This window comes from Monocercomonoides exilis (assembly GCF_001643675.1).
Source record: "Monocercomonoides exilis strain PA203 chromosome Unknown scaffold68-255432, whole genome shotgun sequence".
NCBI lineage: Eukaryota > Preaxostyla > Oxymonadida > Polymastigidae > Monocercomonoides > Monocercomonoides exilis.
The window spans coordinates 167,768-184,089 of record NW_027150613.1 but is presented as its reverse complement, the minus strand read 5'-3'; the positions used below and the strand labels follow the sequence as shown (position 1 = coordinate 184,089).

At 39.4% G+C, this 16,322-nt stretch overlaps 3 protein-coding genes across 3 annotated transcripts; 1 reads left to right on the top strand and 2 right to left on the bottom strand.

Moving 5' to 3' along the window:
- Positions 1-2,484: 2,484 nt before the first annotated feature.
- On the bottom strand, positions 2,485-2,943 carry MONOS_3450 (uncharacterized protein; the record flags this gene model as incomplete). The annotated part of the gene is made up of 1 exon (XM_067873454.1): positions 2,485-2,943. The coding sequence occupies one exon, from the start codon at positions 2,941-2,943 to the stop codon at positions 2,485-2,487; it is 459 nt and encodes a 152-aa protein (XP_067718974.1).
- Positions 2,944-5,592: 2,649 nt separating this feature from the next.
- On the top strand, positions 5,593-7,438 carry MONOS_3449 (putative Protein of unknown function (DUF1682)). The gene is made up of 3 exons (XM_067873452.1): positions 5,593-5,894; positions 5,950-6,087; positions 6,142-7,438. The coding sequence occupies exons 1-3, from the start codon at positions 5,607-5,609 to the stop codon at positions 7,201-7,203; spliced, it is 1,488 nt and encodes a 495-aa protein (XP_067718973.1). The 5' UTR covers positions 5,593-5,606; the 3' UTR covers positions 7,204-7,438.
- A 197-nt stretch (positions 7,439-7,635) lies between these two features.
- On the bottom strand, positions 7,636-16,125 carry MONOS_3448 (uncharacterized protein; the record flags this gene model as incomplete). The annotated part of the gene is made up of 2 exons (XM_067873451.1): positions 7,636-15,984; positions 16,108-16,125. The coding sequence occupies 2 exons, from the start codon at positions 16,123-16,125 to the stop codon at positions 8,722-8,724; spliced, it is 7,281 nt and encodes a 2,426-aa protein (XP_067718972.1). The 3' UTR covers positions 7,636-8,721.
- Positions 16,126-16,322: the final 197 nt, after the last annotated feature.

The window sequence follows — 16,322 nt, the reverse complement described above, 5'->3', positions numbered from 1 at the left end:
CACAAACAGGAAAATATTATCTTTTTCAGTTAAAGTCTTCTTCATTTTTTTTTTAAAACTTCCTTTTGTTATATTTTCGAAAATAATTTTTTTTTCATTTTTTCATCAAATTTCTATTCCCGCACATGAAAAATCATTTGTGAGGAAATGAAACATTGTCAAGCCTTCATCATTATTCCAGTGAAATTTCGGGAGTAAGAACTCGTATTTGATAAAATTTTGAAAGGTTCGTTTATAAAGAAAATTGAACAAAAATGATTTCTCGAAAAAGTCATTCATTCCACCATTTATTGATCCTTTTCATCGTGATATATCACAAATAAAAAAATTTAGTTTTCCTAGGTAATTATTTTTGAAATCAAAACTTTTTTCGTGGTGTTGATTGTTGAAAGTTTTTCATCATTGAAAAGAATATTTTGATTTGAAAAAAAATATTCATCGAAGCTTTGACAATAGCCATAATTTCATATGTGATTTAAACAAAGATATCATGAAATTGCGTATCAACCTATCAATGCCCGTTTAATAATATTCAGAACATGATTTAAATTTTTATTTATTGTTTTATAAAATAATCTCCAAAAGAATCACTTGTCCTCAATTGTGAATATCTCTTTCTTAGACATGAAACGTTGTGCTTGAGAATATTTTGTTCAGTTTTCAATTGCAAAAATTTGTTCGATTTGCCATTTTTTAGATTTCACTTTTGGTGAAATCAAACATTCAATTAAATCAGAATTTGTTTCGTTTTTCTCAATTAAAAACAAACGCATTTTTATCTCTTTTTTCACTTTCTAATTGGATGATTATTTTGCTATCATAACATTTTTCGAGTTGTTGATTTTTCTAAGATTTTTTGCATTTGGGATGAGATTTTGAATTCTTATGAAAATATCATTATTTATGTTTCAAAAACAAAATTGAAGCTGAAATATAGAAAAACATTTCTTGGAAAATTCTGTTCACTTTTCATTTGTCGTTTACTGTTGCTGTGTGCAAATTCTCGAAATGAAAAATATGAATGAAATAATATGATTTTATAAAAATTAGGCCTTTGGGACAGACCGACATTTTTTCATCAGCTCGACAAGTCGACCAACAAGACATGAATCATATTTTTCTTTTTTGATTAACTAAAAAACATTCAAATAAAAAAATGCACTTTTGTTTCCATTGAATAATTCTTTTTTATAAATTATAAAATACAATTTCACTGGATTCTAACAAATAAATATTTTATTTATTGATTTTTAGAAATTTCAATGGGTTATCGACATATCTTTGTCGAGATCAGTCGAACGACAAAGATCAGTCGGTCGAAAGATCAGTCTGTCGAAAAGATCAATCTGTCGAACAGATTCACTTTTTTGAAAACATTTCTTCATTTCAGTGAACGGACATTTATAACTTTTTTCATCAAAAATATCATATTTAATTTTGAAAATTTTGAGAATAAAAAGAAATTGAGTCCTTGTCTGTTTGATTAATTTATTATTTGTCCAAAACCACATTTTGAAAACACTTCATCTTCTTGCAGATAATCACGTTATTCACGTTATTATTTGAAAATAGTTTTTAATAAAATTCCATAATAATTACTCATTTGAAGTTTTTTTAAAAAACTCAGATTTGTGGAAATGTCAGGTCAACACACACGAAAAAGGTTTGCAAAAGCCATTGCTTTGAATAATAAATACGATGAATAAAGATTGAAGTTTGATAGAGTTGTTTGCGGCTTATATTATTAGTAAATAAAAAGTGATAATTTGCACAAAATCATTGAACCTGCGTGCTTAAAATTTATTCATTCATCCAGAAAAAAAAATGATGAAATAAAAAAGGAAGAATAAAAAAAAGGAAAAAGGAAAAGAGATAAGGATGATGAAGAACAAAAAGAATCAAACAAAAAATAACATGAAGAGGAAGGATTTGAAACTTCTCCTCCTCCTACTCATTCTTCTCTCTCCTCCATCACCTCCCATCCCATTTCAAAACATCACCTTGTTCTGCCCCAGTTTCAGGTCTTTATCGCAGGTACAGCAACAAAAAGTGCTCCTTCTGATTAAAAACTTCCTTCAAAACGTGCATTTGCTTAATCATCATCAACAATTCCATCAACAATTTTAGCAGCAATCCCAACCTTGTCATGAAGTTACCTCTTCACAGTACTTCTCCTATAATATACCTTCCATCACATCCTTCTGCAATTTCTTCCATGCAAACGCTTTCTCCATCAATGTCATCAATGTCGCATTCGCAATATGCACAACAAATTGTGAACCAACCTATTTTCATTCCATTAACGGCTCATTGAAAGACTTTGCCATTAAGCAAAGCAAACTCACAAATGACAGAATTAAATTCTTATATTTCTGATTCTCAGCTGCATCCACAGTAAAATAACATACAGCAGCAACAACAACTAATTGCAAATACTTACGCAACACTTCAAAATAATCAAACTCCTCCTAAGATGACTTCACCTCAAAACAACAGTATATCTCCATCACCTGATTCATCTGCTTCTTCATCTTCGCCTTTTCCTTCTTCATCTTCCGACACAACTTTTTCAAATGTTGCTGCATCTTTTTCATCACACGGTAAACCCATCTCTTTGCAATCACCTTCAATTTCACCTTCAGCTGAGTCAGTTAACGTCGATTCGGCGCATCTTTGGATGCTGGACACGATTGCCATAGGGCAGAAAGTTGTGCGGAAGCGGCTGTGGGACCTGTGGAAGTGGGCAATCCAGAATGTGCTGAAAGGCGAGAGGAGGAAGCGAGAGAGCTGGAACTGGCAGCACATCAACCAAAAGCAGAGGTGCGACGGGTTGCAATAGATGATGGAGAGGGTGCGGTATCTGCGAGCGATGGATTGAGAGACGCTGGGCGAGGACATGAGAGACAGAGTGAAGGAGTCTTTTGCGGAGGTCTGGGGAATCATGATGAACTAGCACTTTAAAAGGAACAAGAGGAATTTGGAGAGAATGAGGAATAATTTTCCGGAGGGAAATGCAAGAGATGACACGTTGTTTACAAGATTGATTGGAGAATACGAAACAAAGAAGAAAAAAAGGCAAGACAGAAGCAAAAGAAGAAGGAGCAGATGACTCGAAAGACAAATTAGACACAAAAAACGACAGACCGTGGAAGAGTGCAGCAGGGCGAGCGAACGAAGGAGTTCGGATGGGAGAGGGAGGAAGGAAGATCCAGATGCGGCAAGAGAAACAGAAGAAGAAGCAGAGGGAAGCAACAATTGCAGCAAATCAGAAGCATCAGGAGATTGAAGAGCGACATGTGCAGAGAAGATTGGACCTGAAATGAGAAGAGAAAGAAAAAAAAAGATTGAGAAAATTTTGAAAGGTGAGCGAAAGAAAATGGCAGATCAAGAAAAGCAGCAGCGGAAGGAGGAGGAGGTTGAACAGAGCCGAATCCAATATGAACAGAAAGAAGAAGAAGCGTAAAGGCTGCACGACGAGAAGAAGTTTGCAGAGATTCGCGACAAGCTGAAGAAAGAGGCGGAAGCTGCTGAATGAGAAGCGACTGGAAGTTCTGGCGATAACAGCTGAGTTGATGATAAAGATAAAAAGGATAGATGTGGGATACAAGTTTGTGTGCATGCAGAACTTTCGTGTGTTGGGAGATGTGCAGTAGAGAACAGAGGACGATATGCAAAAGGAGAAGAAGCGAGAAGGAAGAAAAAGAGAGAAAGGGGGAGAGAAAGAGAAAAAGAACTGGTATGAAATGAGGAGAAAAATTAAGAAAGCTCAGTAAGTTCGAAAAGGCTTCTTCAAATAGCGAATTTTCTGAAACTCCAGCTTTGCTTCAGTCTCTTTTTGATTTTCAGTCAACTCTTCATCAGCTAACAGCTCCTTCCACAACACACGATGTTCCAATTCAAGATTCCATTACTGACTGCACACGACTAACAGCAAAATCACAAAATAACCAGCCCATGAGATCAATTTCCACATATCCAGCATCTGCACCTCATTTCTCAACATCAAATACAACTTCGTATCCTTCTCCTCAATGTCCTGTGTTCATTTCACCATCTTCTCAGGCTTCGCTTTTATCAAATTCTGCTATTTAAACACAAAACAATGAGCCTTCCTCACTCACTCCATCTTCTTCTTTTTCCTTATGTTAAAGAAATGCTTTTTTAATCAATTTTTGCTTTTGCTCATCAACTTTCATTTGTATTTGTAATGAGCTTTTTCAATTATATTAAAAGAAACTGGATGCAGTCCATTGACAGTGATATATTAAGATCACTAAAATATTAACAAATAATGGAACAGGCAGATGAAAACAAATTCAAACAATATAGCTTCAAAATTTGCAATTTCATATTATTTCGATTGTCTGAACTTGAACTGAATATTTTCTTGGATTTATGAAATAAATTTATGTTTCAATTTTTTTGTTTGTTTTTAGTTTGATTGAAACATTTTCGTGTTTTCATTTCATCTTCTGAAGTTAAAAAAATTAGTTTTGTTTTCAATAATTCTTGTTTTGGCTTTCTTATTTCATAATTGAAGTTTAAAAAAAAGAATTTTCTAAACTAGTTAAATTCATTTATTCCTTCATGTGAAAATAAATTTTAATTTAATTTTCAAGTTAGAAAAAAATTCAGAAACAAGCAGATAATATCAGAAATTATAAATTCTTTATAATTTATAATTATTTTTTAAAAAAAAAAAAAAAAAAAAAAAAAAAAAAAAAAAAAAAAAAAAAAAAAAAAAAAAAAAAAAAACACTTCTCTACATTGATTTTGTCTTTCGACCGACATGCCTCGCTTTATTTTTCCTTGTCGCAAAGGCCTAATAAAAATAATCACCCAACTTCATGAATTTTCTTTTGTTTTGTTGAGGTTTTTTTACAAATTTTTTGACAAAAAAGAATGAAAAAGAAAGAAAAAGAGAAAAATTAAAAAAAAATTAATAAATAAAAGAAAGAGAGAAAGAAAAAGCATAGAATAGAATTGAAAAGAATGTTGAAGAAAATAAAAGAAAAATATAAACAAAAGTTATATTAATATAAAATTATCAACATTTTCATGGAATATTTAGAAAATGCATTTTATTAAAAAACATAATTAATAAAATGAGTCAAATATGCGTTTTATAATTTCAACGAAAGGATCTCTCTCTCTCTCTCTCTCTTTCTCTCTTTCTCTCTCTTTCCTTTATTTTTATTTTTGTTTTCATTTTCATTTTCATTTTTATTTTATTCAAATTTTTTAATTTTTTTAAAAATTTATTTGGGATAAAAAAGGCTTGTCCTTATTTCTCCTCAATTCTTTCATCATATATAAGGAAGGAAAAATAACAAGAAATTGAAACGATAATTTTTTTTTTCAAGGAACACATAACAAAAAGATATTAGAATTTGCCTATCTCAATAATGAATAAAAGTGATTTTGAAATGTTTATCACGATGTCTTTAAATTGTGAATTCAAAAAAAAAAAAAAATGAATCAGGTCAATTCTTGAATGAAACAAAATAATTTCCATTATGAAATGGTTTTTATAAGTGATTATATTCAATTCATGTTGATGAACGAATAAAACAATTATATCTCACCCAAAATAAATATTATGATAAATGTTGAAATTTTTTATTGTAGTTTATTTAGCTCTAGCCACTCAATCAAGAAATTCTCCGAAAAGAACTGACTCCAAACATTCAATTTCTATGCTTCATCTTCCGAGCCAAGAACATTACTGGATGGAACTTGGATTTTTATTTATTTTAACAGTCCTTGGAGGATTCTTCATCTTTGGAAAAAGAAAAAATGAAAAAATAGCAAGAAACATTTATCTTCAGCTAGAGGCAATTCTGAAAAAGAATTTCTCATTAATTGGAGACAATGAAGATATTGAAGTTTTTAAGGTGTCTTTTTTCAAAATTTCGAAAAATTAAATTGAGAATTTTTTACATTATCTAGGAATCTCACAATTGCTTTCATATATTTGCTTCTGGTAGGAAAAATATCCAAACATTTGACATCTGTCTTCAGCTTCTTCCTCGTCAAGATCTTGTTGGCCTCTTGTTTTCATTTTTTAACTCTGAAAAAGATAAAATTGTTTGAAAACTATCGGATTATTATTTTGAAACATTTTCTCCCTATTATTTGCAGATTATATCGACGCAATTTGATGACAACGTTACCCCATTTATTTTTCTTATTTCACACAGGAAAGACGAATTAAATCTTCGTTCAACACGTCGTGAAATTAAAGAATTTACTCCTTCTCCTCCTTCTGTCAATGACGCATTTAACCGAGGATCTGTACAATCAACAACGGAGCGCTTTCTATTTCTTCCAAAGCCTTTCCAGCCACAACTTGTAGCTGCTCCAGAGCATCCACTGCTAATGGAAGAGATTTTGAAAAGGGGATTATCTCAAATAGTCGAAACGGGATTTCATATCATCCGCTTTATGTGCACTGATGACCCATATCACGATCGATCATACGAAATAATTAATGAAAGCAAAGAAAAGGAAACAAATGCAGGTAAGTCAAATGAAACTCTTCAATCATCATCGTCTTCTTCTTCTTCTGCAGCAGTCAGTTCCGATGCTCATGCAAAGACTCATCTTGCGCCTTGTGGATATCCAGATAGACTTAACATGGAGCTTGCATTACATCTCCCATCTGCTGTGTTATCTGTACCTGTTGATGAAGACTTCGATGAAGATGAACAATCTGAAGAAGAAGACTCAAGCTCAAGTTATACTTCAGGTGAATCATTTCACAATCGCGGAGCATCCTCCAAACAAAAGCAGCAATCCACTTCACAAACTACCTCGCAGGGATTGAAGAAGCAGCATCAAAAAACATTCGTTGATAAAGACAATGACAGCAGTACAGATTATAGAAAGCAAGTACCTGATCTGAAACAAGTTGTTTCTTCTTTTATTATCCTTGCTGACAACATAGCAGAAATACCGCTTCCACGAGACGTAACAGCCCGTATTAGATCCAACAGACTAATCTCGCAAGCAGAACTGAAAAAGGAAGCAGAAAAGGAAAAAGAGAAGCAGGAACGAAAAAAGATGGAGGAAAGAAAAAGAAGAGAAGAGAAACCATCTGAGCTTTCTGCAAGTGAACAAAGAAAAAAGGAATCAAAACTATCAAAAGCTGAATTACAACAGAAAAAGCTTAATGTCATTCGCAACAGATCGGGAAAGTCTTGAATGGAGGGAGGCTCATTAAATGATGCAATCTTGCAATTCTCCATTCATCCCTCCACCAATGAAATTGCAATGATGTTCAAAACTAGTTGAATAATGCAGATTTTATAAGAGAATAACAAATCTCATGATATTCCTTAATTGGATTATAACCTGTTATTTTTTCCTTTGACAAACACTTCTCTTATTTGGTCTGTTATGAATTCAGCTTTTGAATTGAAACAATGCAACATTTCATAATGTTAATCATGTTTTTAAATGAATTGTTCATTCCAATGAAAACTTGAAAAATGTCGGATGTGCTGTTTTTCCATTTCAAAAGAGAAAAGATACTTATTCTTTTCTTTTTTTGGATTTACGAAATTATTTCAACTAACAGTTTTTCATAAAAATCGTTTAAATTGTCATCACCAGAATAATTAAAAAAACACACAGTGCTATAAGTTGAATGAATATGTTATTAATGGAAAAAAAATCAAATATTAGAGGAGCTAACACTTTGTGCTGCAAAAGCAGTTCCAAAGATTCACGGAAAAATATACTTAAACAAGCAATGAATAATAAATAGAAACCAAATATGCCGAAGAAAGACTTGAATTCCATCAGAACACAAAAGCGCTCAAAAATTTGAATAAACCGGTCAAAAAGCAGTTTTTGATTCAATTTTGCTGAGTTTGTGCTTGATGGAAAATTACAAACAAAAAAAGGTGCAGAGAAAGAGCAAAAAACAATTCGAGTATTGAACAGAATCCACTGAACAATGCAGAATTTATGAATGAATAAATAAAATGAAATTCAACAAAACCACAAAAAATAATAAAGACTTGTGGCTAATTCAGTAAAAAAAATAGAATAACGTAAAGATGAAATGATGCGATGCTTGTTGTGGTTGATGCATAACAAATAAAGTCAGCAGACAACAAAATCAAAAGCGCAAATATTATTCTTCGAAATTCATGTTAAAAAATAAAAAAACACTTCAGCAGACGGTTTATTAAACAAGCTTATAAAAAGGGAAAAACAGGAGTATGTTATAAAAGACAGACAAATATGCAGCAGTCTGTCCAAGAGGCGTGGAATACCCAGTCAAACTGAATTATAACGTAATCATAGGAACAATAACAACACAAAAAAGACACTTAAAAAAAATTCTTTATTGAAAAATTGAGTGCGAGAGTTTTATAACATGAAAACTGAAAACAGCAATTCTTCTATTCCCTTCTGACAAGACACTTTAACTAAAGAACTAATCTTTCGGCCAAACACAAACAAAGATAGACAAAACACAGAACTTAACAATTTAAACAGAAAATTAAAAAAGGAAAAAGTTGATCATCACAATTTGCTAAAATAAGAATATGCGAGAAAGTTGAATTGAAATAGGAAAAAAAATGAAGATGTGGTTTTGCCAAATGCATATGTCATATCTTAATAACAATCTGTTGATGAATACTCGAATGCTGCCATTTCTCAAGCACTTACTCAAAAATACCATATAACAACAATGACTATATCAGATGCTCAGCCTCCTCCACTCTTCGTATTTGCCACACTGTTCATCTTTTTGAGAGAATTCTTTGTTGAATTGCTGCCTCTATTTGATGCTCTATCTGCTCCTGCTTCTACACTCGCATCATCCTCATTCTCTTCATCATCTCCTTCTTCCTCTTCTGCCTTCTCCTCCTGCTGCTTCTTCACCAATTCAATCAGCCGCTTCTGACTTCGCCCTCCTTTCGATGCATCCAGCTTGGCTGTGCTGCGTGTGCCATTCAACAGCGCCTTCTCTTCATTGTCTTCGTCGTCATCGTCATCAATCGCCCCATCCTCCTCTCCTCCATTCACCCTGCTCCTTTTATCTCCCTTCTGTCTCTTGTACAGCTGCTCAATCAGCATGCTCACTGTGTCCTCATCTGACAGGCTCGATCCCAATGGCATCAGAAACAGCAGCGCAGACAGCACGGCCACAGAAATGCCGACTGTAAACAGAACAACTGTGATGCGCACGTGCCTGTTCACCTGCTCCTGCAGATGGTTAAAGAGCATCTCCTGAAACGTGATCAGTCCATCGTGGCCATCCAACAGGAGAAGCGAATAGAGGGCTCCATAGTCAGATGAAAGAGGAGAGAGTGTTCGTGCAACTGCATTGGATTCTGTGTGCTTCTGTTCAGAATGTGAAGTACTCGATTCAGATGGAGCTGTTGAAGAACGTATGATGTTGTTTGATTTTGAGGTAGTTTTAGCACTTTGGATAATATTTGCAGAGGGAGAGAATGCTGACAAAGAGGATGGTGCAAAAGCAGATGATATTTCAGAAACAGAATGAAAAGATTCAGCCGAATACGAAGTGTTCAAAGGTAATTTGTTCGATGAATGCGGTAAAGGGATCTTGTAAATTGGATCAGATACCAATGAAGATGCTCTAACTGAACTAGTAACTGCATTGTTTTGTGGACAGCGTCTGGAATTTGTTGTGCAGACCATTTTCTTCTTCTTTAACCAATTTGTGTTTGGGAAAAGTTTATGTTTTTTATTCTTTGTTTCCTTTTGAGGAGGATGAGATATTTCAGCCATATTTGCATTCATTCCATTTAAAGCACTCGACACACCTGATGGCTGGTCGTTCCTCGCCAGCTTCAGTGCGTGTGTTTGTATTGTGCTGAGCAGGTTGTCAAATCCCACAAAATCACCAGACATTCCAAACAGCCTGTCCTCTGTGCATTCAGCAGCATTGCGCATGAAGCAGCTCTTCGGCTGCCCAGTGAAGTCGTCCATGTCGCTCCAGTTTCCCTTCGTCCTCCGCACATTCAGCTTGTCCAGCGGCAGATCCTTCGTCTCCACCTTCACCCCGCTCTGCGAAACAGACCCGAACATCACCGCAGTCGAGACAGACACCAAATAAGAGAGCGAATCTGAGAGGATTGAGGCAATCACTGTCTCGTTCCGGCTGAAGTGCCGAAGGTCCCTCCAGACAGGGTTGGTGGCATAGTCGATGACAACAGCATTGCTCACAGTGGCATCGTCGTGGTTGGAGAATGAATTGAGATTAGGATTGATTGTGGAGTGAGATGATGAAGTGGGATTGGAATCGAATGAATTGTCTTTGGTGCGTTCATTTGGCGAGTGCATAGAATGATGAAATGAAAAATGGGCATCTGAAGAAGTGGAAGGAGAAAGAGAGGAAGAGAAGGAAGTGTCAGATACAGCCAATGAAATGTTTTGTTGAAGTGTTGTAGAATTATCTGAAGTGAGAGGAAGAGAATGAATATCACTTGAATCATTGAGGCTCATTTGAAATGAAGATGGCAGCAATGAAGAATCATTGAAAGAAAGCTCATTCGAACTGGCTGAAGCGCTCAAGGTCAGCTCAGGAGCATCCAAATAGACGAGCATCTGGCTCAAGAAGCCGATCTGCAGGAACAAAGAAGAGCGGATGGTGGCAAACAGGGCGAGGTCTGAGTATCCTCTGAGAGATGTCGTCAGAATCATAAAGTTCACAACCACCACAAGTGTGGCGATGGCTGCAAGTGTCACACCCAAAGTAGCACAGAACATAAAGTGCGACGGGATGAAGTTGTTCATGTGCTCGCACTTCCCCCGCAGCACAATCAGATCCTCCATCCTTTCCTCTTCTTCTCTCTTCTTCTTGTTCATCTCCTCTTCTGCATCTGCCGCGCTCTGCTCTTTTTTGCCTTTCCCGTCAGACGCAGGAACCATCTCCGTTGGCTGCATTGTGAGTGACTCCGGCAGCATCACTTCGATATCATAGTTTGGCTTCTCGTCCTGCAGAGCTCCCCAAAAGGCGCCTCCACTGGCAGAGGGAATGTTCTGCTGCTGGCCCCACATCAGACTGGTTGCAAAGGAAGACGGATGGACTGACGAAAACGACGATTGAAAGGGCAGATTAGAGTTTTGTCCCTGCTGTTGTTGCTGTTGATTCTGCTGCTCATTCTGTTGCGTCTGTTGTTGTTGGCCCTGTTGATTCTGTTGTTGATTCTGTTGTTGATTTTGTTGTTGTGTCTGCTGTTGCATGAGAAGAATGGAATGCAGCCGAGCGAGCTGGTTCAGCTGCATCTGGTCCATCTGCATCTGCTGAGTCAGCTGCAGTTGAATGGCCTGTTGTTGTGCAGGTGGCAGCTGCTGGAACTGCGCTGCCTGCTGTTCGTGTTGGATACCCAATGAGAGCTGTTGCTGCTGGATGACCAGCTGCCTCTGTTGTGCATTCATCATCGCAAAGTTTTCCACTTCGGAAGGAGAAATCAGCAGCGGCTGAACAGTTCCGTCTGCCATCACAATCGTCATCGACTGCAAAGATATCAGGTTGTCTGAGACAGACGTGCCAGGCGTGGAGATCACCACACTTCCCGACGAAAACGAGGCCAGACGCGGAGGAAGGATGACTGGGTGTGTTGAAGGAGAGTATGAGGGAGGAGGGATCGATGCCACAGGAGGAGGATAACGAGCACTGGTGATTTCAGAGATGTCGTTGAGATTGAGTGAGATGGAGCTTGTCTGCCCGTTCTGAACAGACGAGGCAGATGCAGCTGGGGCTGGCGGGGTAGGCACGTTGAGTGGAGACATGATGACTGACTTGAGCGATCCGAAGATGTTTGGCGAGGAAGATGACTGTGGCAATGAGGCTGGTGACAAAGCACCCGTGTTTGTGGAGTTGCCGCTGCCGATGCCTGAAGCAGAGGCTGTGGTGGATGCAATCCCCGAGCTTGATGAGTGAGACGTGTGCAAAGAATCAGGTGAGTTGTTCGAGGTGGCTGTGTAAACAGTTGAATGGGCTGAGAATAGCATCGGCTTGGCGTCATCCTCAGGCTTCGCTCTGTCTGAGGAGTCTTCTTTGTTCTGCTCAGGTGCTGTGTCTTGCTTGCTGTTCTTCTGTGCTTCCTCTTGTTCCTGCTCTTCTTTCTGCTTCTTCTTCTTGATGGTGTCTAAGATCTTCTCCATCTCCTCTTTCTCCTGTTGCAGCACTTCCTTCTCCACTTCCTCAGCCATCCCATCTTCCTTCTGCTTCGCATCTTCCATCACATCCAGCAACTTCATCGCTCTTTCATGTGGCAGGCTGCACAGCTGGAACATGTTCTCCTCTCTCAGCCGGCGCACCTTCCGGGCGATGTTGATGATGGCGACAATCACAATCACCACACACACCACAACATCCAACGTGCACAACACAATCGCTACAATAAACACTGCAATGTTCCCTTTCGTCCCGTCCTGCACAACTGCCAGCAGCATATGCTTAATCGCCTCAGTCGCAGCGACTGGCGCATTCAGCATGAGCAGCGTAATCTCCTCATGCACATCGCTCATCGACACAATCTCTGAATCATGCACCGTGTGCCCACAGTCTGCCATCCTCCCCAGCATATCAAGCAGCCCCATCCGCCTCTGGAAGACGTGGATGTGTCTCGAATTGTCGTGCTCAATCGGATAGAACTCGACAAACATGTTCTTCGACCACATATCAAATTGCAGAGGAGTTTCATCGTATGCCATCTTCAGATAGTAGTTGATGGACGATGATGCGACCTTCATGTGCTGCTTGACCTGGTCGAGTGTCTGGATGTAGGCTGTGCTGTTGTCTATCAGAGGATTCAGGATGTATTCGTAGTAGTCATGTGCTGCTATCGAAAGAGAGTTCGCGTAGAATGCCAAGAAGCCGATGTCGTTGATGTTGTTGAGTGAGTGCTGTGTGTTCTTCCCCAACACCATCGCCAGTGTGAAGCCAATCGACAGCATCACAACTGTCACCACAATCAGAATCCCAATCATCACTCTGTAAAATGTGGGCTTCTTCACATTTCTTAAGGATTTCACCGAACGCAAGAGCATCTCAGCACTTTTCTGCCTTCTTGTCTTCTTTTCCTTTTCATTTGCTCCATTCTTGTCTTTGTTGCCGCCATCATCCTCGTCTGCATAGTCTGACTCATCATCAATGCCATCTCCTCCAAACCATCTGTCTGTCTCTTCTTCTCTGAAGGGGTCTTTTTGGCTGGGCAGCATCAGAGACAGGCCCATATACGACCCAAACGATGACATGCGCTGAATAGGTGCAAGCTTCTCCTTCTCCGGCGAACCAGCCTTGTTACCAGTCAGAACCCTGTTTGTGTTTGGAGTCGCACCCGACCCAGGCATTCGGGTTGAGTTGTTGAGGCTGTTGTTGTTTGACGTGTCTTCATCTTCGTCTTCGCTGAACGTGAAGCCAATAAGCCCTGCCACTTCCTTCGCATTCTTCGTCCCCATCAGATCGGTGCTGTTCCTTCTGCTTGTCGCACCAAGCGATCGTTTTGTGATTGAGCTCATGTCAAACATGCTGTTCTGTGCTGACAGCGCTTCTGAGTCTCTTCTCGAGTAAAGCTGACTCTGCTTGCGGCTCATGTTGCCTGACGCCCTGCTCCGTTTTGTGCCTTCTCCGCTTTTGTTCCCGTCTTCCTCACTTTTCCTCTTCGTTTTTGGACCCAGTGCCATCAGCCGGAGTGTGGAGCGAGTGCCCTTTGAACGAGACAGTCGCTTTTTGGCAAGCCATTTGCGCTCTTCTTCTTCCTCTTCTTCTTTTGTCAGTGAATGTCCTGTTCCTCCTTCATTCATGGCCTTCTTTCTTTTCTCTCTCTCTCTTTCCTTCATCCACCGCTTCCGCTCCTTCTCCATCTCAATCTCTCTTCTCAGTATTTCTTCATCCGATTCGTTTCCTCTTCTCTCCTCTGCACTCCTCGCAGCTGCAATCGCTGCAGCGTTCTCTTCCACAATGTCTGCCTCTTCGAACAGCAGCTGGGCAGCCTCCGTGTCTCTGAACACATTCTGCAGCAGATTGCCAAACAGTCTCATCACCAAAGAAGAGTCCAGGTGGTTCACAAGCGTCTTCACCAGAATCTGCTGACAGCGCTGGGCGTGCCTCACCCCCATCACTGCATATATGTGAATCTTCTCCACATCCACCATCGACGGCGACGACGCCTTCGTCAGCTGTCGCCACATGTGGATGATCGACGCCATTGCTTTGTCATACTCCAACTTCGCCTGCTCCAGTGTGTGCTGAAACCCTTCCTCTCCTTCCAAAAGGAGCGCTTGCCCATTCCCTTCGTCTGTCAGCAGCTGCTGTACCTCGCCGCTTTGAGAGAAGATGAGCCACTTGTCCATCAGAAAGGGGAAGAGCATCCCCGATCTTTTGATCAGCTCCAGCGCTTTCGTGTTGTTGTGTGTGAATGAGCGGCAGAAGAGGGCGTGACGCAGAGGGAGAGAAGGGTCGGTTGGGAACTGCCTTTCGTAGAATGTGTAGAGATCGTCCACAAACGCCACACAGTCGTCGTTGTGTCTGATGGCCTGCACGTGAAGAAAGCGCGTGGCTGGCTCGATGTCTGAGGGAGAGGAGAACTTCTTCAGATAGCGCGGCTCGTGCTGTGGGGTGGAAGAAGACAAAGAAGAAGGAGAATGCATTGTGAATGGCATAGGAGAGGAAGATGGAGAAGGTGAAGGAGATGGAATGGGAGTGCCGAAGAGGAGGGAGGCAGGAGTGGAGGTCAAAGAGGGGATATTTGGAGACTGTGTGTGTGCGTGTGAATGAGATTCAGGTGAAGTGTTGAGACCTGGTCCAAGTGTAGGAGTGTGTGAGTGTGAAGATGCAATTGACTGTCTGTAAGATTCATTGTTGTGATTGGGAGAAGTGTTGTGGTGGGAGCCTGATCCATACGAATTCCGCGTCTCAAACAGCCCGCTCCGCTTCTTCGACAGCTCAACAGCGCCAAACACCTCGTTGTTCCCTGCGCCGTTCGGGTAGATGTGGTGCTTCTTCTTCTTCCCCACAATCGGAATGTCCATGTTCTCGTCAATCGCCCATCTGCTCCGTGCAATCTTCCTCGCACTCCACCCAGCCAGCACACCGCTCCCAATCGATGTAACAAAAAAGCCCACCCAAAAGCCTGCTCGTGAGCCGCCGGTAGAAATAGTGGAAGAATACGGCGATGCCAACTCCAGAGATGAAGTGGGGGTGGTTGGGTCGCTGTTCAAGGCAGCTATCATCGCAAACAGCCCAACTGAAGCGCAAACAGCGCAATATACGCTGAACGTGCAGTTTCCAACGGTTGTGTAGAAAGGCTGTTTGAAGAGGCATATTAGCGTCAATAAGAAAAAGCCCACAAAGCCGAGGATGGCTTGCAGGAGATGTTTGTCTGGCAATGAAGATGAAATGATTGCCAGGATGCTGATTAGGAGATGGAGAAGAAATGGAAATGTTCCAGAAGAAAGTGCAAAAGAGCCTTTGTGCTTCATAACAGCCGAAAATGCGAATCCGCTAAGTGATAAACTATGAAACACAAAACCCAAAGCTCCCAAAAGAGAAAATACAAATGCAATCGAATGATATCCTCCAAAGCACTGGATATCTGGGAAATTGTACAAAGTATTATCGGACTTGCACATAAGTGGTGAAGTGAGAACAGTTAATACTTGCACATAAACAACCTGTCCCAGGGTTAGTACGCAGTATCGAAGTGAAGATCTGATAGATGCATTCATTGGCTTTTTATGTGAAGTGTAATACGCAAGCACAATTGAAACAGAATACATAAAAACAACTGCTAAAAATGCAACGCTAAATGATATATATGTGTGCCAAGGACTTCCTTTAATTACTCCCCATATGGTTACGTAACTTGCAATTTCATTTAATTGATCGGGTTCTGAAACTGGCCAAATAATATTCTGAAAAAATACCCCAAGCACAAGGATAAACGAGTAAATTATAGTGAACCACTCGAATATAAAATTGGTATCTCGCATCTTATCAAAATAGCGTAATAATTTTTTTTGTATTGCAGGATAAAATAAATCATTTATAAATAGGAATTGAAGAACAAAAATAAAATATTTTTACGAAATATTATAGATAATGATTTTTCACACCTTTGATATTCCGTACATCCACGTAAAAAATCTAGAAGATGGTTAAATAAAAAAATAAAATATGATCAATCTCTCTCTTTGATTATAGCAAGTTCAAACATTTGGTCAACGGGATTAAATTTCATTGTTGATATCCCATCGATGCCCCCATTTGAAAAAATGGATGCAGCGTCGGGAATGGCGGATGCCATTCAGCAGTTTTTCAATGATCTATT

Bases quoted from the DNA above. Each gene is read 5' to 3' on its own strand.
- MONOS_3449 (XM_067873452.1), top strand. From the start codon at position 5,607: ATGTTGAAATTTTTTATTGTAGTTTATTTAGCTCTAGCCACTCAATCA. The intron at 5,895-5,949 runs GTGTCTTTTTTC...TACATTATCTAG, and splicing joins AAGATATTGAAGTTTTTAAG to GAATCTCACAATTGCTTTCA. The intron at 6,088-6,141 runs GTTTGAAAACTA...TATTATTTGCAG, and splicing joins ACTCTGAAAAAGATAAAATT to ATTATATCGACGCAATTTGA.